The sequence below is a fragment of the Sebastes fasciatus genome, chromosome 7 (genome assembly GCF_043250625.1).
Source record: "Sebastes fasciatus isolate fSebFas1 chromosome 7, fSebFas1.pri, whole genome shotgun sequence".
NCBI classification, from domain to species: Eukaryota; Metazoa; Chordata; class Actinopteri; order Perciformes; family Sebastidae; genus Sebastes; species Sebastes fasciatus.
The window spans coordinates 29540026-29563480 of record NC_133801.1 but is presented as its reverse complement, the minus strand read 5'-3'; the positions used below and the strand labels follow the sequence as shown (position 1 = coordinate 29563480).

At 41.4% G+C, this 23455-nt stretch overlaps 3 protein-coding genes across 4 annotated transcripts; 1 reads left to right on the top strand and 2 right to left on the bottom strand.

Annotated features, from left to right (window-relative positions):
* Positions 1–38: 38 nt before the first annotated feature.
* On the bottom strand, positions 39–6487 carry LOC141770544 (tapasin-related protein-like). 2 transcript variants are annotated; one of them, XM_074640177.1, is made up of 8 exons: positions 6328–6487; positions 5206–5382; positions 4859–5134; positions 3682–4011; positions 1889–2236; positions 1689–1781; positions 1481–1500; positions 39–627 (listed from the first exon to the last, which is right to left on the bottom strand). In XM_074640177.1, exons 1-8 carry the CDS (start codon positions 6371–6373, stop codon positions 613–615), a joined length of 1305 nt encoding a protein of 434 aa, XP_074496278.1. In that variant the 5' UTR covers positions 6374–6487; the 3' UTR covers positions 39–612. The 2 variants fall into 2 exon arrangements, with proteins under 2 accessions (XP_074496278.1, XP_074496277.1); XM_074640176.1 differs by lacking the exon at positions 1481–1500 and having other exon boundaries at positions 39–630; positions 1685–1781.
* Positions 6488–7718: 1231 nt separating this feature from the next.
* Positions 7719–17655, top strand: gemin4 (gem (nuclear organelle) associated protein 4). The gene is made up of 6 exons (XM_074640174.1): positions 7719–7943; positions 9549–11621; positions 12964–13120; positions 13913–14183; positions 15536–16249; positions 17223–17655. Exons 1-6 carry the CDS (start codon positions 7934–7936, stop codon positions 17442–17444), a joined length of 3447 nt encoding a protein of 1148 aa, XP_074496275.1. The 5' UTR covers positions 7719–7933; the 3' UTR covers positions 17445–17655.
* A 207-nt stretch (positions 17656–17862) lies between these two features.
* LOC141770543 (TLC domain-containing protein 3A-like) lies at positions 17863–23453 on the bottom strand. Its single transcript, XM_074640175.1, has 5 exons — positions 23227–23453; positions 22496–22579; positions 20521–20740; positions 20313–20408; positions 17863–19230 (listed from the first exon to the last, which is right to left on the bottom strand). Exons 1-5 carry the CDS (start codon positions 23349–23351, stop codon positions 18934–18936), a joined length of 822 nt encoding a protein of 273 aa, XP_074496276.1. The 5' UTR covers positions 23352–23453; the 3' UTR covers positions 17863–18933.
* Between the last annotated feature and the right edge of the window lie 2 nt (positions 23454–23455).

Here is a 23455-nt window from a genome sequence, read left to right as displayed (position 1 = left end):
GTTTACCTCTATAGATACCACATACCTTAGCAACGTTTATTATTATTAACGTTTATTTCACGTTTGGTCTGAAAACACCTTAACAAATGTGTTGAATGCATTTGCTTCCTCATAAAACATTAGCAAATCCCATTTAAAAAAATATTTATATATACCACCACCTGTAGATCATTGGAATAGTGTGAAACCCGCGGCAGGGATGTGTGTGCCATGTCGCCTGTGCACTTGCATGTGTGCATGTGCATCATCATCATCATCACGCACACACAACGATAGAAACAAAACAGTGAGCCACTCGAAAACGCATTGCTCCATTACGCTAGTACTCTAAACAGTGATTGTTGCATTTTCACCAGTTTAATAATGTGTGGATTGCTGTTCGTCCAGAAGACCAATCATTTACTTACTTCCAGTTTTGTAGCATGAGCAAAGTCAAAGCAAAATCAATGCAACATGAACAACACATTCAGTTTCATAGAAACACAAATTCACCTCAAACAAACAAACAAAAATCAAATATCTGAGACATTCTAAAACAAAAATGAAGGAGGGAGGAGGGAAGTCCGTCTTCACTGGTGTTCTGAGCTGGTCTGCTCAGTCTTCCAAGGCTGCTCAGTATGGTTTGTTCTGCTCAGAACACACACACACACACAGACAAATTAAATATGTTGAAATGATGACAATGGTTAAAAATCAAAACTAGGGCTGTCAATCAATTAAAATAATGAATCGCGATTAACCGCATTATTGTCCATGGTTAATTGTGATTAATCGCAAATTAATCAAATTTTGTATCTGTTGAAAATGTACCTTAAAGGGAGATTTGTCAAGTATTTAATACTCTTATCAACATGGGATTGGACAAATATTCTTGATCTATGCAAATGTATGTATATATTTATTACTGGAAATTCATTAACAACATAAAACAATGACACATATTGTCCAGAAACCCTCACAGGTACTGCATTTAGCATACAAAATATGCTCAAATCATAACATGGCAAACTGCAGCCCAACAGGCAACAACAGCTGTCAGTGTGTCAGTGTGCTGACTTGACTATGACTTGCCCCAAACTGCATGTGATTATCATAAAGTGGGCATGTCTGTAAAGGGGAGACTCGTGGGTACCTAGAGAACCCATTTTCATTCACATATCTCTAGGTCAGAGGTCAAGGGACCCCTTTGAAAATGGCAATGCCAGTTTTTCCTCGCCAAAATTTAGCATAAGTTTGGAGCATTGTTTCCCGACAAGCTAGTATGACATGGTTGGTACCAATGGATTCATAAGGTTTTCTAACTTCATATGATACCAGTATCTTCACTCTAGCTTTAAAACGGAGCCTAACCACCTAAAAATCACAAGTTGCTTTAAAGCGTTAAAGAAATTAGTGGTGTTAAAACAAATTTGCATTAATGAGTTATCGCGTTAACTTTGACAGCCCTAATCAAAACAGTTTTGTTTTCATATCATCTTACCTTGTTACTTTGTTTTTTTGCTGTGGAGAAAATAAATGATAATTATTATATGAACACAGTGGTTAATGATGATACATTCTTTTTTTCCTTTTGAATCTAGTGTGTTTATATCAATCTATTTCTCGTTATGACTGAAGCTTGGACTCATTTCAAAGACTCCAGCATCATCATGTTCATATAATCCTATTATCTCTCTGTGCACACTCACCTGAGTGCAGGTAACACAGCATCACACACAGGATGACCACCAGTGCCACTACCATGAAGCCAACAGTGAGGTAAAACGTCCAGATGATTGGCTCTGAGCGGAGAACACAGATAACAAACATGACGTTCCTCTGCTGCCACGGTGTGGTAGCTCACAGTACTACAGTGAAATGAGTGTGACTCAGGGTGTCCTCCACTCACCCTCGACAGTCAGGATGAAGCTCTTCCTGATGGGCATTCTCAGGGACTGATGGGAGACGATGCATGTGAACTGTTTCCCTGAGTCCCTGAGTGAAGCCTCAAGGTAGAAGAAAGACGTCAGCGAGAAGGTCTTGTCCTGGTTGTGTTTGTGGCTGGACAGCAGAACGTTCTGGAGCACCTTGGGGAGAGGAGCGCCCACCCTCTGGCCTGACACCGCCGGGTCCTGCACCTTCCAAACTATCTCCACGTCCAGAGGGTAGTAGCTCTCTGCCTCACAAGCAACCTTCTGCTCCCCGCCGTCCTGCAGTGAGAGAGTGGGTCCAACGTTGAGGGAGACACGGGGAGGCTCTGGGGAGAAAATAACATTTAATGAATGATGATTTTAAGGAGAAGTGTGTAGGATCTGGCGGTATGTAGCGGTAAGGTTGCAGATTACAACTTCTCCTGTGTGCCAAGCGTGTAGGAGAGCTACGCTGGCTGACGCGAAAACGCCAATGGCCCTCTCTAAAGCCATTTGGAGCAGAGCCAGTGCGTAGTGTGTGTGTGTGTACGTGGGGAGTGAATGGCGAAGCAAGAGAGAGAGAGAGGCGGCGATGGGAGCTAGTAACGTTATTGACTCCAGCCCAAGCAGGGAAAGTTAAAAGTTTAAAGTTAAAGTTTAAGTGATCTCTGCCAGCGGTGATCTCAAGTGAGAGCCCCACCCCGAGATCCTTCGTCATCAGGACGCAGCGAGGAGCAGAGCTGCGGCAGTCAGAATCAGAACACCACTACCCGGTCAGACTGTGACCAGATCCGGACGGGTGTGCAAGCCAGTCGACAGGCTTGACCTGTTGGCAAATACTCATCATATGGCCTTTGGGGGATGGGAAACAAAAGAATAATGTAATAAAGTGAATTGTAATGAGTGCCTTGGTTGAGTAGGAAGAAGACCATTGTGATTTAAAGTGTATCAACTTGAGTTGTCTTAGTCTTGAGATGTGCCATGATATAAGACATAGTATGGGGGTAATTTCTGTTGAAATGGCATAAAAAAGGGGGGAGGTGTCATATACTATGTTATATACGGTAGTTGAATGCGCTTGCGTATGTACTGTGGGGGTTTACGGAAGTAACTGAAATTATCCACTTGTAACGCAACGGCTGTCTGACGGTGTTCATTAAAAGTCAGGAAAGTTAAATAAAGCTTCCATCGCAATTATTTACACTAACCAAACTTCCAAAGTCATTTTTTTAGTTTCTCCTGTTTAAGAATGTCTCGCTCCTCTCTGTCCTGCTGTTACTACAGACGTGTCTTAGCTAGCTGCGACTCACCATGGAATGGATTCGCCTCTTTTTGTTGACATTTAGCCCACGAACCGCTAGAGCTTATGGGAAATTGTTTGTTAAGGGACACTATGAATATTAAATAAACAAAAATATTACATTGTTGTTGTTTTTTAAATTACCGTCCTTATTTAAACATATGACGCAACCCATAAGACTGTTGAGAAAGGCTATATCCAAGGGTGGATTTTTAGTACTTAGTGTCGTTACAATTGTCAATGGGATTTTGAACGAGGTTTTTCTAATTTCTGGAAGTTCTGGTTTCACTTCGGCTCTCCATGGCCCTTCACATGAGGTCCACTTTGTCATGTAAACTCCATCTGCTGATGAAGGCCGTCAGGTGCAATTGAAAGCTATAAAAAAAACTAGTAAGTAGACTTTTATTTTTTTGTCAATGTAAGACTATTAATAGCCCAAAATATCAGTCTGGCCTGACTGATACTAGTATCCTCGCCTTGACTCTTCCTCACCTTCGATATGCAGCCCTATATCCAGACTGACGAACAGAGGAAGCACCGACACCGAACAAATGTACGTCCCTTCACTGCTCATCTTGGTGAAGGGGAGGCTGTAGGAAGCATCCCCGCCTTCTAGGCTCTTCAGCCTGACCCCGGTCCCCTGGCTCTGCCCTGTGCGGCTGGTGTGACTGAAGAGTCTGGTTCTCTCTCCACGATGCTGCATGTGCCACTCCACAGTGACGTTTGGTCCTTTGTGGTCGACGGCAAACTGGCAGTGGAGCTTTTGTTCGGAGCCCAGGCCTGCTCTCACCGATGGAGACTGTGTTTTAATTACCATGGCAACTATGGACACAGATGTGACAAGACAGAAGCACATAGAGATATATTTAGTTCTTAGACATGAAAACGGGCTAGCACTAAACTGAGATATGGGACTGATGTTAAAGCAGCAGTTGGTAGAAATGGAGCAAATAGGAATAAAAAAAGTTATTTTTATAAAACGGTCACTATATCCTGACAGTAGTGCATGAGACAGGTAATCTGAAAAAAATCATGTGCCTCTGTATCCTCCGGTGCTCCTAATGGCATCTGCAAGATTTCACAGACCGGAGGAAAACAACCAATCAGAGCCGAGCTGGAGCCTGGCCGTCTCTGAGCAGCTGTCAATCACTCGCAAACTCCGATCAAACGGTCAAACTAGTATAATATTAATAATATTATAATATTAATTCATATTTGATCAGCGCTGCCTAGTTTGTCCGTTTGATCTGAGTTTGAGAGTGATTGACAGCTGCCTACGTTGAATGAACAGCCAATAGGAACGCTCTCTCTCTCTCTGAAATGACCTGTGATTGGTCAAAGTCTCCCCTCACGGGCTAGATCTTCTAAAGCCTGAAAACAGAGCCATGAGGAGGTGCAGAAGTCTAATTTTCTCTCAGAACACTTGAATTACAATTTGCTGAAAGGTTATTATGGCATTTTTTCCCAATGATGCCAAAAATATTCTGCCTACTGCAGCTTTAACTTTGTAAAGTAAAAAGTGTTATTTTTATTTATCAGACCTGATCAGTATCAGTGTTTCAGTTCATTCTCAAGCCTCACAAGAAAATAGTTTGTAGCAAAACTTTGACAACTTAACTTAGATTTATTGCAAAATGATTCAAATGAAAAGCCTTGTGTTGAGTGCTACCTGTTGTTGTGAGTATCTCTCTGTCCCCGATTGGAGTCCAGCGGCGGTAGTCCTGCTGTCCAGGGGGGGGTTGGTCAGACGGGTGTCTGAGGAAGCCGGTGACTGTGAACAGGCCCTTGGTGTGTCTGAGGGTGCAGCTGAACCAGTTGTTGTAGTCCAGGGCCCCCTTGACTGGCCAGCGGACATAGATGCCATCTGTGCTGTACCTACGCAGCTCACACTCCAACTGCTCTGCTTCCGCTCCCTCTACGTACCGCCGCAGGTCCAACTTAGACGCTGGAACAGAATAGAAAGCATTAGAATACAATAGATTTCAGTCCGTTCCTCCTGTGAGATGCGTGTCTTACCGGTGATCAGGAAAGTGATGGCATGTGGATTAACAGGAGGGTCTCCTATTTGACCAAACTGCAGCATAGCCTCTCTGAGGATGTGCTGAGTCTCGGTGTGACCCTCGTTATTCACAGACACATGTTCATCAGTGAACTGACAGGGCAGCCATGACACCTGGTGGACACACTGCACACCTGACAGAGACACACACAGTGAATCAGTATAGTCAGCTAACATAGAGTACAGTATACTGTAGAGTACATTACAACACAGTACAGTATAGCAGAGTATTAGTACAGTATAGTTTTGTGTGGTATAAATAGGCTACTATTGTAGAGTATATTAGTATAATATAATACAGATGTATACTGTAGTATATTATTGTATAGTATATTACAGTACAGTGTAGTATAGTATAGTGTAGTACGGTATAGTATAGTATAGTATACTACAGTATAGAATAGCATAGTATAGAATAGTATACATGTGGTATAAATAGGCTACTACAGTAGAGTATATTAGTATAGTATAATACAGTACAGACATATACTGTAGTATATAGTATACTACAGTTCATTGTAGTATAGTATAGTGTAGTACAGTATAGCATAGTATAGTATAGAATTGCATAGTGTAGTATAGTATACTGGTGGTATAAATAGGCTACTATAATAGAGTATATGAGCTGAGTATAATATAGTACAGATGTATGCTGTAGTATATTAATAAGTAGTATATCACAGTACAGTGTAGTATAGTACAGTGTAGTACAGTATACTATAGAATAGCAAAGTATACCGGTGGTATAAATAGGCTATTATAGTAGAGTATATTATTGCAGTATAATATAGTACAGATGTATACTGTAGTACATTATTGTACAGTACAGTGTATATTATAGTATAGTATAGTACAGTATAGAGTAGCATAGTATAGGAAAGTATACTGGTGGTATATGCTACTATAGTATATTAGTATAGTATAATATAGTACAGACATATACTGTAGTATATATTGCATACAGTATAGTATAGTAAAGTATAGCATAGTGTAGTGTAGGCTAGTATACTGCAGTAGTCATTTCATTCTTATCTCCAAAAACGCCACAATCTGTAACAAAGCTGAAAGCAGCAACTTACCTGCACACAGATACAAGTAACTAAGTATCTTTAAGATCAGCCTCATGATGTTTCATCTGTAGAAATTTTCTCCTTGTTGATCGAGCAGCACATCGAGTTGTTCAAACAGTTGAAAGGAGACTTTCACTTTCACTTTACAGGAAAAAAAACTTGCTTAGCCTGCCTCTCTCATCACGTGTTAGGCAGATAGAATATCACTGACTGTGTGTCCTGCAGTACTGACTCCATCCTGTATGTCATGCAGTACTTTTATTTTTTATTTTTTATTATTTCAAAATGACAGTATACATAGTAACAGCAGAAAACATTAAAAACATTTACATATAAAAGAAGCATAGCGAAAACATAAACAAAGAGCTGTGCCATACATAAAAGGACAACAGAAATGAAACAAAACCAACATAAAATTAAAAAAAACAATAAAAAAATAAAATAATAAATACTAATAAAAAAAGACCACGCGAGAGTATGACAATAATTTCACTTAAAAACTTTAAAGATATTGCATATATTCATTGTTTTCATTGCTTTTTTGTTTTGTGAGGAAGAAATTGTTGACAGATATAATTCCAATTTCTTTCATAAATACAAAGAAATTAGGCTTTTTGGGGGGTAAATTTACACTTGTGAATGTGGAACTTCGCGAGAATTAAAATTAAAGTAATAAGAAAAAAATGCATTACTGTCTTTGTCAGAATCAGAATCAGAATCAAAATCGTGTTTATTGCAAGGTGTAAGAGGTATTCACGAGGAATTTGCTTTGGTTTCGTTGGTGCAAGTTAAACAGTATAATAACAAAAGAATAGATAAAAACGTTAGAATAAAATAAGAATACTTTTTTTTTTTTTATTTAAAAAAATAAAAAAACTTGTCACTGTAATCATAGCAACCAAACAAGATAAAATGTCTATAGTACAGTGCATTATTGACATCTTTCTTCAATTCACATGTATATTTACAGGAACAGAATATGTCATGCAGTACTTCTCCGTCATGTATCTGATGCAGTACTGCCTCCATCCTGAATGTGATGCAGCACTGCCTCCATCCTGTATGTTGTGCGGTACTACCTCCATCCTGAATGTGATGCAGTACTGCCTCTATCCTGTATGTCCTACAGTACTACCTCCATCCTGTATGTGATGCAGTACTGCCTCCATCCTGAATGTGATGCAGTACTGCCTCTATCCTGTATGTCCTACAGTACTACCTCCATCCTGTATGTGATGCAGTACTGCCTCCATCCTGAATGTGATGCAGTACTGCCTCCATCCTGAATGTGATGCAGTACTGCCTCTATCCTGTATGTCCTGCAGTACTGCCTCCATCCTGTGGGGGCGCTGTGAACTCTTCCTACCCGCTGAGAGGAGAGCAGCGGGTCTCTCTTGTCTGATGCGGAACAGCGGAAGCGCTCTATGCGAACTTGTTGACATGCTGCTGAAAACGTGTGAAAAGTGAGTTATGTTGACAGACTTCTAGCTGTCTGACAGGCTACAATGCGGTATATGGTGCAGCACTAGTGGTTTAGTGGACTAGACAGACTGTTGTACAGCTCCTGAGAACTGGACAGCAGACTATACCTGCAGTCAGCTCTGAAGCACTGAAGATGGACAAAGGTAATGTTCACTTTCTGTACAATATAGACATCAAACACGCCTCAATGTCTTATATAGAAGACTTGACGCTACATTTAATTCAACATCTTTCATTGTTAAGCTGCCCTCTTTATCTACATTACCGTATATCCCCAAAAATATAATACACATTTGTGTTTATAATCTAGAATCAGCTTTAACAAACAGCTCACACTGTTTATTATGTTTATTTAAGACTGTGAGAATAACAAGAGAAGCTTAATCAAACATGGACATTTTATGAATTAGTTCAATGCTGAATTGAAAAATAGCTTCCAACGATTCCCATAATCTGTACAGGTACACATTAGAATAACAATAAACCCATTATTGTCTGTTTTTAGGGGGGTACATACAGGGGGTCTTCAGGGGGAGATAGCAGGTCAGCAGTAGATGTCACATAGAAGTGGTGAACATCATCTGAAAGCTGGGAACCTGAAGATTATAATGAGATGTATTACTGTGTGTCAAGTTGTTCTAGCCATAAATCAGAAATAAACATGAATGAATGAATTAAATTACATTGTAAATAAGTGTTTAGAACATGGTGGTATATGATGGTCATCCCCATGCTCTGTTATGTCTCATAAGTTGTTGCAGCAATGCTCGGGTTGATACCATTTGTTACACAGATTTGGTGCTAGCTTTAACCATTCTTTACCACTCCAAAATTGATTGAAAATGATCAATAATCCCTCCAAAATCCCACATTAAGACACCAAGACCTTGAGGAACACCATAGAAAAAGCCATGCTGTGATTTGGTTTCAAAGACTTTTGACATTTTCACATTTTTCTGCAGAATTGAATTTTTGGGCGATTAGATGGTGAACACTTGTGTTGTGGAAACGGCTCAGAAACCCCCTTATTGTTAATCTAGCTAAGAAAGCCATCCATCCTCTGAATGCTCTAGGTCTCTAGTTTGTGGCTGTAAAGTTTCACGAGGCTGTGATTATCCTAGAGGTCACCACAGGTCATTTTATACAGTGAGGTCAAGTTTAAAAATAAATAGGTCTCACTATATGAAATGTCTACTATGGGGACTAACACCATCACACATGAATATGATTGAGCTCATTGAATCCATAAGAGTCTCACCTTTACTGTGATACCCAATTTACTTAATTCCAAGACTGTTCAGGGACCCCAGTGTGCAGAAATATTCAGATACACCATTTTAGAAAAGACGAAAATAACACCTTTATACTGCATTCAAAGAAAGTGCATGGTTTTTGCCCAAAACTGCATGTGATTATTATAAAGTGGGCACGTCTGTAGAGGGGAGACTTGTGGGTACCCATAGAACCCATTTTCATTCACATATGTTGAGGTCAGAGGTCAAGGAACTTGAAAATGGCCAATCTACAGCCTCTGAAAGACAGTAAAGTCAGTCGGGATCGCCCGTGATCCCACAGGTTTCAGAGGGTTAAGCCATATTTTACTGTATAGAAAGTCATCTTTAATTGAATCACTACTTGTATACGTGGCTGTCTTCTGACCTGTTTGAGCTAACAGAATTGGATGATTAGTTGTGCATGAATGAATTGGTCTTTTTTTAGTTTTGACGCCTGCTCTCTTGTCCTTTCAGAATCGGCTGTTCTTCAGGGTGCTTTCCTCCTGGCTGATAAACTGTGCCTCCCCTCATCCCTGTCCTCCCTTCAGAAGGCTGACTGGAGCAGGGTGGGACATCCGGTCCTGGAGGCAGTCAGAGAAATCTGTGGACAGGATGAACTCAGTGGTCATCCCCCCACAACGGCCGTCAGCTGGATAAAGAAACTAGTTAGCGCTGTGTGGCTGAAGGTGTTGTCCGGAGAGACTGGAAATGACGTAGAGACGGCCTGGAGGGAGAACCCTTTCTTCCCCCTCCAGAACGGCCTCCCTGAGGTCAACCGTGTTGTCCTGCTGGAAGTGGTGAGGTCGATGGCAGCTGCTCAGACATTTGCCCATTTCCTCTTGCATCTTCCTCAATCTCAGATTTGTAGTGAGCTCGAACGGCTCGTGCAACACGTGAGGAGCGGCCCCACTAGAGAGGATGATGTTCGACTTTTTCTGGATGTGTGGTGGGAACTGTGGAAAGGCAGAGATGAGCAGAAAGCGGGAGGAGAGGACAGCATAGAGACGATGTTCGCCAGACAGTCCGCCCGTCTCTCGTCTAAGTGTTCCAGTCTGTCCCCTCAGGCCGCCAAGAGGTTAAAGCTAGACGCGTCAGATCTACCTGCATCGCCGCCAACCGCTGATGTCCTGCACATTCTCCTTCACGCACTTAAAGACACAAAAGGTGACATATCTACAACCGACCTTTGCCTCCAGGCCTTCTCCATTTCTCTTGATGCTCTTTACACAGCCTTCATGATAGACCAAGAAGTCGCACTTCCCACCGAAGAGAAGATGCACGTCCTGTCCAAAGCCGTCAGCATCAGAGAAAAGAATGATGAGAAACTGAGTCCTGAACTCATTCAGGAGGCTCAGAGAGACCTACGTGCGTCTCACACACCGTCTCAGTTTAAACCCAGCAGGATGAAGCTTGGTGAAGCTTTGAAGATTATAACAGAACTCGCTCAGTTTTGGCAGAACAGCGGGCTCCTGAAAGTATGTAATCCTAGCTACTCCGCATTTAAACTAGAACAAAGTGTCCAGAGAGTCCTGGCAGCTCTACAGAAAGCGGAAGTGCCCGAAACTGTAACTGAAATGGATGATCAAGAGACCGAGAAGAATATACTCAGATGTTTGTTGGAGTCGCTGGCTTTCCCTGCCACAGAGAGCACCCCCGAGGTGAACGCGAGGGTCACCGCCATCATCATCAATCACCGTCTGGCGGACCATCAGAGCTTTGCGGCGTTATTTGCCAGTGAGCAGAGCTGGGCTGCCTCTGGTGAGCTCTGGATGGACTGCCTGGAAAAGAACCAGGCGTCCTTCCAGCAGCACGACACGCTGATCAAACTAACCTCCACCCTCATGAGTAAACTCCACAGCGAGAGCACGAACGTGAGCCAGTGCAGGAAGCTGATGAAAGTCACCGCAGACATTTTCTCTGCACTTTCCTTGGAAGACAAGAACAAAGCGTTGGCTGCCATGTTGAGACTGTCCAGCAGGGGGTTCTTTGGGTGCTCCGTCCCCTCCGCTGTGACCGAAGGGTTCGAACAGGAGCTCAACATGGCCTTCAACTGCATCATCCAAGGAGGCGGCGGAGCGTCGGCAGCGGCGGCGACGCAGGGCAAGCTGAACACAGCGGCGTCTTTAGTAGCCAGGGTTGCGTTTCAGAACCCAGAAGCGGCTTTGAGGTCTTGTTGTCACTCAGCTATTTTCAATAAAGGTGCTTTCTCTCTCATGGCTAAGATCCTGCAGCAGCTGCCTGGACTCAGAGGACACAGGGAAAGAAAAGATGAAGCTGGAAGTGATGAAGATGAAAGCAGAGAGGCGGGGGAAAGTACAGATGAAGGAAAGGAGGCTCTGAGCGGTAGCACGCTACTCTGTAGGTGTCTACAGGAGATGATCAAGACCAAATCACTCTCAGCCAATGAGAAGGAGCAGTTCCTCAAGTACCTGGGTCTGCTGATGACGCCTGTCGTGACCGCCGAGGGAGAAGAAGAAAGGAGGCAAAGCTTTCTGACTCCTCAGGAGGTCGTGAACATCTTCGTCCTGCCTAACCTCTCCGCTACAGGTGAGTGTCCTGTGATGTTCATGCTTTAAAACTAATGTGTCTCTTTCAATGTTACTTTAGGAATCTTTAAGGGAAGTGTCTCCGTTTGTTAGTGCACTTATGAAACTATAATGACATGTTAATGAGACAGCTAGACCAGTGTGATGCTGATGTTGTCCTTTTTAATGGATGGATTAGATATCAGTGATATTAAAGACCAATTTCAAAACATTTTCATGACGGTCGGTACAAAATCAGTTCGTATGTAATCCACATAATTGTGAACCCGGAAGTATAAAGAGCGGCGAATGCAGCTCAGGGATGAAGGTCAGGGTGGATGGATGGGTAAAAAAACACAGGACTTTGGCCCAGGAGACCGGTGTTGGTGTCCCGTGTGAAACCACAAGTCTAATGAGAGCGATGAGACTGAACCGAAACTATGTGGAGCTATGGGATGTAAAACCCAAACAATAAGCTGAAAGACGCTGAAATGCTCCGTAGAGCTGCGGAGCAGGGTGATAGTTTACTGTGGGTATGTCACTACAAGCTACACCTTTCATCATATCAGTGGTACCCCTACTTTGTCTGTCAATACCCATAACGTGGCCCAACAAAATGGGACACGTTTAACATGTGTATTGAAATAATACAAATAAAAGAAGGAACATCAACTCTATCAAACCGCTTTTTGTGACATTTGTCACCAGATTGCTCCTTCAGTCGGTGTTCTTTTTAAAAAAAAAAAATGACATTTGCAATCACTTCACTACAAAACAAAGCTTTGTTCCTACTGATGGTGTTCATCGAGTTTTCTCTGAAAGAACTCGAGTGGCTCATTGACGGGATTGGGATGTAATGTTTCTAAGTGTATTCTTAATATGTTGTGTCTCATACTGTCACCTGCCAGAGCTTTCAGATATTAAATAGACACTGGTCTCTTCGCATTCACTGCAAACCCAACAGCAGGACAGGCTTTGTCAAATTTTTTCTTCTCGACTTGTTTCTTTGGTTGATTACTGTCAGCTGAGCATGTTCTGTTGTTCGTCTCGCAAGCATCGCCTGTTTTTGTTTTCGTCCCCTGTCAAATATCTGTCCATTTTCTGTCTGAATGAAGCACGGTGGAGGACGGTTTGTTTACTGTACCGCCGTGAAAAAGATTCCAACGTCAAAACATTAGTTCCACATTAACGTCACTTGCTGTCTCCTGCGCGCCAAACACAACCGCTGCATTATATGTGGTCACATGATCCATTGTAAAACTTATTGATTAGTGCAGCTTTAAGGGTTCCTTGTCTTGTCTCGTTTGTTTACATGATGTGTTTATGTAAAGACCATCATTTCGTGTCTTTGTATTTTCTTCCAGGTCAAAGTTCCTTTGATATAGAACTGAGTCTGCAGCTCCTCCACGCTGCTTTGTCTGTGGACGTCCAGGAAGCAGCCTCATCTCCTCACTGGGTGTTGGACTGCTCTCCCTTTCCCCTCCTCTATGTCCTGGCCCAGCTGCAAAACCAGACTCTCAGGTTTGTAAGATGCGTGTTCTCATGGCCTCTAATCCAGATCCACAAACCTTCTATTATTTGATTTCAACACATATAGGGGTGTAAGAAAATATAGAAAATATTGAATATCGTGATATCATGTTTTGTGATACTGTATTGATTTTTAATTAATTGTTTACATGCAAAGATGAACTCAGTCAATACTTTATTCCTCTCAAAGTCGTGCTATGTAGAGATGCAACGATTAATCCATTAGCTGTCAAATATTAAATTAATCACCAACTATTTTGATAATCGATTAAACTTTTGAGTAATTTTTTAAGAAAAAAAAAGTCAAAGTTTTCTGATTCCAGCTTCTTAAATGTGAATATTTTGTGTTTTCTTTACTCCTCTATGACAGTAAAGTGAATGTCTTTGAGTTGTGGACAAAACAAGACATTTAAGAACGTCATCTTAGGCTTTGGGAAACACTGATTTTCCAACATTGTCTGACATTTTATAGACCAAACAACTAATCAATGAATCAATAAAATAATCAACAGATTAATTAAATAATTGTTAGTTGCAGCCCTATTTGGATGTTACAGGGACTGTGATAAATGCAAATGTCAATCCACTGTTCTGATTGCATAAAAAAGTAAACTTTTTATACTGTGGTTTATATTGAGGCATATGGTGGTGTGTTCTTTATACTGTGACAGTTTGCCTAAAATTAGATTGAAATGAAACGCAATATATTGAATCGTAACCTCTGTATCATGATACGTATGGTATCGCCAGACTCTTGCCTAACATCATGGGAATCTCTGCCAGGTGTTGGGAGCAGCCACCAGAGGGCACCGTCCACCACTGGTCCATGGACACCAAGGAGCTGCTGGTGTCGGTGCTGTCCACAGTGGGGCAGGTTGTGGGTGCGGAGGTGCTGGCGGCCCACAGCAGCTGGTCCAGAGCTCTGTTCTGGCTCTACAACAAAATGGAGGACCTGGACTGGACCGTTCGGTTCCACCTGAAGCCCGTTTGGGGGGAACACTTTAAAAACGAGGTTCCCTCGTCTCTGCTGGCTGTGTGCGATCTACCCGAGCAGGTAAGAACTCATCTGGGTTTGTCTCAATCTCGAGTTTCTTACAAGGGCAATAAGATGTGCAGAGACATCACGACGGTATCACCGTGCGTTAGATCCCCACCAACCAAGACTTCCTGCCTCAATGCAACAAGACTTGTCTGTTAAATTGAACTATAATATATTTCCACTGGCTTGTACGGTGCAACAACAGCTTTTCGCTGCACCGAGCAAAGCGTGAGCGCCACCACTTTACATTTTACACATTGTATGATGTCTTCTGTGTTCCTGGAGAGCTTTGTCAAGTCTGATAAAATAACCCTGATGATGTCACAGTGATGTCATCAGGGTTATCTCAGTTTAGGTTTGGAGACCTCACATTTTTAACATGAAGTCTGTGTTAAAAAAAATGGGGTGTTTACCAGGTAGGGAGGCTCTAACGAAAGATGTTGCATTATGGGAAATGTAGGATGCAGTGTTTTTGGACTTAAGTCAGGATACCACGGCCTCTAGTGCTTTGATCTTGACCATTCTTTTTTTTTTTTTTGTCCATCTTTAGTGTCGTTTTCATGTTTCAAATAGGTTTCAAGATTAGTAATGCTGTTCACGCTAAACTCCTACTAGGGCTGCACGGTTATGGCCAGAATGAGAATCACGATTATTTAGATCATGATTATTTATCGTGATTATTCATTTATTTTTATTATTTTTATTGCACTTTTATATTTAAACAGAGCACTGCTTTCACTTCCATGTCGTGCTATACTGTATATTCCTGCTAGTGTACAAATATTTGCAACAAAATAAGACTGCTCCTCGTTCACCGTGCATCTCCTACAAGCAAAATGAAATAATGCATCGAAATAAGACTTAAAATTCAGTGCAGTTTTGTTTGACTATTTGTCGACTAATATACAGTATATTACTCTTCTACTGGACCGCAGCTGCAATATTCAGGAAAGCCCAAATTCCTACCCAACCTATGTAACTTAAAAATAGTAACATCAGGCAATTTTGCCCTTTTTTTGGTGGCAGGAGTGAAAATGAGTCATCCTCAACATCTGTTGTGTTATGGTTTTAAAATGATGAAGACAGTTGGGGAACAATTAGATATAAAATACGATGCAGGCTCCACAGGATGTTTTTTTCCTTGGCAACTATCAGGTTTTTCCCAAATGATGTACCGATTCTTAGGCATTCTATTATTAAATGTCTTGAAAAATAGTGCATATAGCTGCCGTAAATGGGAAAAAACAACGGGAGGATACACCCGGACCCCGTAGATTTGGGCTGAGCCCTGAATATTTACAACATCTAGCTCCGCCCCTGCAACAAGTACTAAACTATTCCTGCTGATATATCTGTGTTCTCTGTAGGAGTGGTCTGGTTTGGACCTGCCTGAGTATGGCCAGGGTACAGGTCTATTGGCCTGGATGGAGTGCTGCTCTGCATCAGACTCCCTGCAGACCACCATGTTGTCCAGTCTCTCTCTGGATCAGAGCCGGCCCGACCACGTCGGCATGTTCAGCAAAGGCCTGCTGGTGGCCCTGACCCAGACCCTGCCCTGGTGCTCCGTCTCCCAGTGGACCAGACTGCTGAGAGTCCTGAGGGAGCTGATCACCTCCGGTCGCCTCCACGTTCCCTTCTCGCTCGAGTACGTGGACTATCTGCCCCTCCTGGATCTGAGGAGTTTTTCATGTGAGCTCCGCCTGTCTGTCCTCCTGCTTCGAGTCCTTCAGCTGCTCTGCGGGTCCAGCTGCTCCCACTGGCTCGCAGCGGACGGCTGGGGACACGTCAGCAGGTTATACGCCCACGCCGTGAGGGAGATGATCAACTCCCTAAGAGCCAAGCTGCCTCTTCCTTCATCTGGAGCGTTGACCGTCTCTGCTTCAGCGTCTCCTAAAACACCAGCGTCTAGAGACTCCGACTCTTCACTCAGAGCTCCTACAATGTCCAAAGACCTTCAACAAGCAGAATGCTCTCCTCTGAAATCTAAAGAGTCCCAGATGGAGGAGGAGATGGAGACAGTTCCCAGCCAAGAAGTCCTTTTTGTACTCAGCCAGCTCTTCTGCCATGTTCAGCACATCCAGGTAAGAGTTATTAATACCATTGCCACGGAGAAGTCTGCATTCTGATTGGCTAGAAGGTCGAGCTAAAGATCATGGAGCTAGGGTTATTTGTGTAACCACCTCCACAGACAACAAAAAAAAAGAACCATGCAAATCTAAATGTAAAACTAATAGGGCAGTCGATTAACATATTAAATCACGATTAATTGCAAATTTTGTATCTGTTCTAAATGTACCTTAAAGGGAGATTTGTCAAGTATTTAATAGTCTTATCAACATGGGAGTGGGAAAATATGCTGCTTTATAGAAATGTATGTATATATTTGTTATGGAAAATCAATGAACAACATAAAACAATGACAAATATTGTCCAGAAACCCTCACAGGTACTGCATTTAGCATAAAAATATGCTCAAATCATAAAATGGCAAACTGCAGCCCAACAGGCAACAACAGCTGTCAGTGTGTCAGTGTGCTGACTTGACTATGACTTGCCCCAAACTGCATGTGATTATCATAAAGTGGGCATGTCTGTAAAGGGGAGACTCGTGGGTACCCATGGAACCCATTTACATTCACTGATCTTGAGGTCAGAGGTCAAGGGACCCCTTTGAAAATGGCCATGACAGTTTTTTCTCACCAAAATGTAGCGTAACTTTTGAGCGTTATTTAACCTCCTTCGTGCTATGACATAGTTGGTACCAATGGATTCCTAGTTTCATATGATGTCAGTATCTAGCTTAAAAACTGAGCCCGGTACAACCTAAAAATCGCAAGATGTGTTAATGTGTTAAAGAAATTAGTGGCGTTGAAACGAATTTGCGCACATTGTTATCGCATTAACTTTGACGGCCCTAAAAACGGAGTTATTGAATGTCAATATATCAATGTTTTATTTTATTTTGATGGCAAAACGTTCAGAATAGACTCCTCTAAAGTATTAATTTTCCTCAATGTGGATGAAGGTCTCAGTGGTTAAATGTTCTCCTCCCAGGTGATGATGCCAGGAGGCCAGAGTGAACCGTTGTTCCTGTCCAGTCTGGAGATCCTCAGCCACTATGAGGCCATCATGGCCGCTTTCCCACACAGCAGCAGCCCGCTGGAGAGCGACAACACCCGCCACTTCTTCTCCACCATCACAGACAACCTGGAGAACCAGGAGATGAAGGCCGTCCTGCAGCAGAAGATCGCTCAGCTCGTGTCGTCGGCAGCTTAAGAAGCAACGATTTTTTTTCATCCGTATTCCACCGTAGAATTTGGGTTCTCATACGCTCCGATTCTCTCTGTAGATTTTGAGCATGTCTTCTGATAAAATAAGGTTATCATTTCTGTTAAGGTCATACACTGCACTTAGCTAATTTAGGAAGTCATTACAAAGTGATGGGTATGGAATCTGAGTGAATAAAAAGCCAATATTTCACAGCAAATGTCTTTTTGTGCTGCCTCAGTAATATTCATATTTCTACTCTGAAACTGAACTGTGAGAGGTTCTTGAGCAGGATGTGGTGGCTCAGATAGTATGTTTTAACTTAATTACAAATGTATGTACTGTTAACCTGGGCCACCTCGTGTTTTTAGGATGCATGTGTGTATGCATACGTTACCACTGCGTACACAGAATTACTATCAATACGTAATTTAATTTGTTTTATTGGTACAAAAAATATTCTCTGCAAATAGTAAAGCTTTAACAGTGCATGGTAACACAACATTTAAAATAGTTACCCTAGTAGTTACACATAGTAGCAACTGACAATCAAAGTTCAGTTAAGGGGGCTGGATGTAAGAATCAGAAATTGCTTGTTGAAAAGGCACACACGGGCGCACATGACGTCACATCCATTGGATTTTCCCGGGACGTTTACAGGCTGATAAAGGAAACCAAGAAAGTAACGGACGGTCTCATTTTTTAGGTTAGGTTACAACCTGTTCACACACTGGCAATAAAAAATTATTAAAACGCGTTTGTACATGTAAAAACTTACATACAGCCCCTTTAAAAAGCTACATAATGATAGGTAGTGCAGGACAAACACCAAACTTCTCTGTATCGTGATATATTAGGGCCACAGTCAAGGAAAAAAAAATCTGAGAATAAGGTGGAAAAAATTAATACTTTGAGGAAAAAGTCTTAACATTCTGAAAATTAAGTTTAAAAAAAAGTTTCTCAGTAAAAAGTACATTTTGAGGAAAAAATAGGATTCACAGAAATTAACTTTGAGGGAAAGAAGTTTTGAGAATAAAGGTCAAATTTACAAGAAAAACTGAATATTTCAAGAAAAAGATTAGAATTTTTCTGACAACCCCAAATAGCAGCATCCAACACATAACGAGACAACGACATAGAATCACAGCGGCAACAATAGGTATGCTAAAATACATCATACGTTCCATTAATAAGGCAGCATTTTGGTCATGTGTTTGTTAGTTAATTGAAGCAACTGCAGCTAGGAGTGACCACTTCCTTTATTCTAAGTTTAAAATCATTTAAAGACATGAGGGTCTCGTGTTTGAGCTTGGCCTGCAGGACCGTAGTGGAACAGGTTTGTTTTGCCAGCTTCTGTACTGATAGAAGGCACTCTAAGGCACTAAGATTATAACTATTTAGCAGAAGATTATTAGAAAATGTTACTTACTCTCAAAAAAGAAATTCCCCAACAGTGGCCCTAATACTACCAGGTGTTTTAATAACCAGCTGGAACCCCTCAGTCTGTCTTGGGCCTGTCTTTGTTTGCGTCTCCCTTCCCTCTCTCCCGTCGCAGGTAGAGTCTGCTGGCTTTCCTCAGCAGCAGGATGAACCAGTAGATCTGTGGAGCCAGGACCACCAGGTTACCCACGTTGCAGTGCAGAGGCAGATGGAGGGCCACTCTGTGCAGGGGAATGCCAAACTGCCGGCCGTACATCCAGTACATGAAGGGGAAGACCAAGATCCGACACGTGAAGAAACTCAGGAGGACAATGATGCCATTGATTCTGTACATCCTGGTGTCATCGAGGCCCAGCTGGATATCAGGGGACGGAAGAGGAGGAAAGAATATGAACAAGTTGGAGGAAGAATACAACAAGCAATCTGCCCATTGGGAGCAATTTGGGGTTCAGGGTCTGGCCCACTTCGACATGTGGACAGGAGAACTATGGAGGACGGAACTAACTACCAAAATAAAAAAATAAATGAATAAATAGATAAATTACTCAATAAATAAAAATGTTATTAAATATAGCAAAAAAATAGTATTAAAAATAAATGTAGCCATTAATTAATTGATAAAATGTGACAGATTTCTGTTTTAATTTGATTATTAATCTTTGTATTAATGCCCTTATTTATTTACTCTTTGATTTAATTTTCCCTTTATTTATGTATGTATTTATTTTTATTACATTTTTACTTTATTTATTTTTGCATAATGAGGCAAAAATGTAAAAAGACATGTATGAAGAAATGTATAAAGAAAAGACTACAGAAATAAATAAGTTTGGGGGAATAAATAAATATACATTTAAAAATTAATATAAAATAAATTAAAATAACTACAAAAATAAATAAATACATCTAAAAATTTATAAAAATAAAAAGGTAAATAAAGGAATTAATATAAATAAATAAAGAAGCAAATTAAAACAGAAATATCAATTTATATCACATTTTATCAATCAATTAATGGCTGCATTTATTTTTAATCATTTTTGCTACATTTAATGACATTTATTTATTTATCGAGTCATTTATTTATTCATTTATTTTTTATTTTGGCAGGTTCCGTCCTCCATAGAGAACCGATGGATCAGTGGACAACCCACTCTTCCTCCTCCTTTTCTACCTCCCACAACTGCCAGTTTTCCAAAATGCAACTAGTGTTGATGAGTCACTGATGGGAGATGTGCCCACAGGAGATGACACATCAGAATGTAAGTGTGAAATACCGTCACTGAGACAGAGTGGGCATGAAGCAGAAGAAGCTGAAATAAGCTAGGTATTTTCTTCAGACTTTCAAATATGCAAAACTTCACGTGCCGCTAGGGGACGTGTAACAGCTTAATGGTTGTAAATCTCAATTTTTATGATGTTGTCTATATAGTTTACCTGGATGAGAATCTTTCCTATGGAGACGAAAGGTGTGCTGAACTCTGTGATGAAAAAGCAGCCGATGAAGAAATCACCCAGGCCCCTTCTGAAGAACTGCAAATCAGACAGACGGCGCAGTCAGCCCCGATACTGTAAGTGTGTTCATACCAAGCTGACCAATCCCTTCTATAAACACACTGTGACAGTGATCCCTCCGCATACTTACCAGAGTGATGGGCATGAAAATGAGCAGCAGCACCAGGTGATGGAGGACCAACATCCAGTCCCTAAAGAGGAAAGCCTTCACTGTCTGAAGAGAGTGGCCGCCGGACGAACTGGGATGACCTCTGACCCTCTGAGTGTGGTAGTGGCTCAGATACATGGCATAGATGTCGAAGGCCATGAAGTTAGCTCCGAACAAAGCAAACGCATTGACCAGCCAGTGACTGTATGGTGAGACAGCGAGCATTCACACTGAATTAACATTGTTTATATGCAAACAATAAATCTGATGTGAAAAGACAGTAAACTTACTTGATTTGTTGTATGTTTTGCCACAAAAGCTTTAGTGACACAGAATGAATGAACTGATTCATTGGGATTTTAATTAGTTCAGAGAGTAAATGGTCTTCAAACTCAGATATTTCAATTATATATATATATATATAAATAATGGGTATTTCTACAACTATGGTCACTTTTGACTCTCCCAAATAAAAATAAAAAAATCAACCTCAATGAATTTTAATTTTAACCATCAGAGTATGTATAAACAGGTACACACAAATAGACACAAATTCAGGTTTTTCCATCACTGGTTCTCACTAGAGGTCCTTACGGCAACATTACAATGTTCACTTTATACATTTTGCTTTTTTAATTTCTATAATATTTTTTAAAACATTTAAATTCATTTTCATCATGCTTTGGGCATCATTGTAAATATTGATATAAAAAAAAAATTTAAATAGGGGATTTCCCGATTTTCTCTACACCCTGAAACATTCAGACAGTAACCACAGATGTCAGTCTTCTTACACAAAAAAATAAGTTGTTTTTTATGACAGATATTACAATTCTAACGTCTAATGTCCTTAAAGACATGTTGTGGAATTGACATTTTTGCTAATATTGCAGATAAATGGCAGCTAGCAAGGTCTGCTACATCAGCATCTAATATAGATGAATTCAACAGTAATATTAAGTTATTTTTTAAATGTAGTTCAAAATACACAATCACTAAGCTGTATGGTGAGGACACACAATAAAGACTTCAGGAGAAAAGGTGATCTAGAGGGTCTCCTATGTGGGCGGCACAACCTGTCATCCATGTGCTCACCTGTCAAGGGACTGTTTGTAACTTCTTACACGTATAAATCACCAGTAGTCTCTGCTCCTCTGCTCCTCTGCTCCGCTGCGCGCTCGTTCTCGCTCAGCTCGCTCCACCTCTACACGTGCATGCGTGCACACTCCACACTGCAGAAGAGTAAGTGTAGCTCTGAGAATATCTAGTGAATGTAGAGTGGACGTTTGTGCAGAAATAAATGCTGCAGCTCCTCCAGACCAACAGATGTTTTCCCGTGTCTTGTGAAGTGACGGGGCTCTGCAGCGAGTTACTTTATTGTCTCCGACCAGGTGCCGCGGTCGGGAGGCTGAAGCAGGAATAGCCAACTCTAGGATCAGCATTGATTCATGGAGATACCTTCAGCTAACATTACTGCCAAGCAGCTGAAATATAGAGTGATATTGTGGTTTTGGCTGACGTGTGTCGCCTCACTGTTTTTACGGATGCTCGCTCACATTCAGTTAGCGCGTGCACACGGGCGAGCGCGAGCAACAGGACGCTGACTTTCATTGACTTAACGGCCACATGTGTCGCTGTTACAACCAATTTCTGATTCTTACAAACAGTCCCTTTAACTGTTTCAATAGAAACTAGATTAGTTCCGCTTTGAATACAATTTTGACTTTGGCATTTGATCAGTGTCGCTGTAAGGACTCAGAGGTGTGGGACAGGCTCATTTAGATGAAAAAAATCATATAAATGATTTGTAAACAAAAAGATAATTTGAATTTGGTGTAAATAATATGTATATGAAGCAATTTCATTTGAAATAATGTCATATCATGATTGAATTAGCTCTTTTTATATATGGGAAATACCCATTTGTATAGTGTGAATTGGAGCGTGCCTCTCCTACCTGTCAGTCATCACATCCCTGCAGGACGCCACCACTGTGACTCCAGCTGCAGTAGCCAGAGATGCATGGACGGAGGACACCAGCCTGAAGAAACACAGTCAGCAATGAGGAAAGACAGTAAAGACCACAAAGACAATTACACGACACTTTGAAATACATGCAGATTTATTTGGTATATTGCTTATCGGCACCAATGCACACATCATAAATTATTACTTAAATTAACTGGGGAAAAAAAGAAAAATTTGCTAAAATGCTCTGCCAAATGTAAAGTTTCTTGGGCGCTCCCCACATAATCAGCTGTGCTGCTCATCCCACAAATGCATGATCCTTACAAGTTGGACATCATTGTGAAGGTAAATAAACAGGCTTTCCAACGATGTAAAATACAATGACCATTAGCATTGTAACAACAGAGAAATAATCCACCAAACACAAGTTTCCAAACTTCTTTTTCCCAGTTTACTGACTCCTCTCAGAGGTCTAATGTGGTTTCTTCGGTCGACATATTACACACATGACATATGAATAATTGAGTAAACTTTTCATACAGCTCATAACACCGCCCCTACAGGAGGGCCGAATTTACCAGCTATTTATATAAACTAATATAGAATAGTAAGTAAACTTCCATCATGCATCTAAACAGGTATAAAAGTAGGAGCATATATAAAGTGCTGCATATGTTAAAGGAGTCTGGTGTGTGAGCTGCTGGTGTTGGTGCTGCTGACCTTTCACTGACAGACATCACGTCAGCATCGCTCCACTGGGTCAGAGAGTATCTCAGGACTCTGCTGAAGCTGTAGAAGAGACCCGGAAACACCACAGCTCCACACAGCAAGGCAGTAGACATCATCTAGTAGACCTCTTCCTGTAACGTGTAACTCTAGCAGCTACAACACCATGCTGACTCCAGAGACTAAACACTGTGACAGTCAACAACAGGCTGGTCCTGACTGG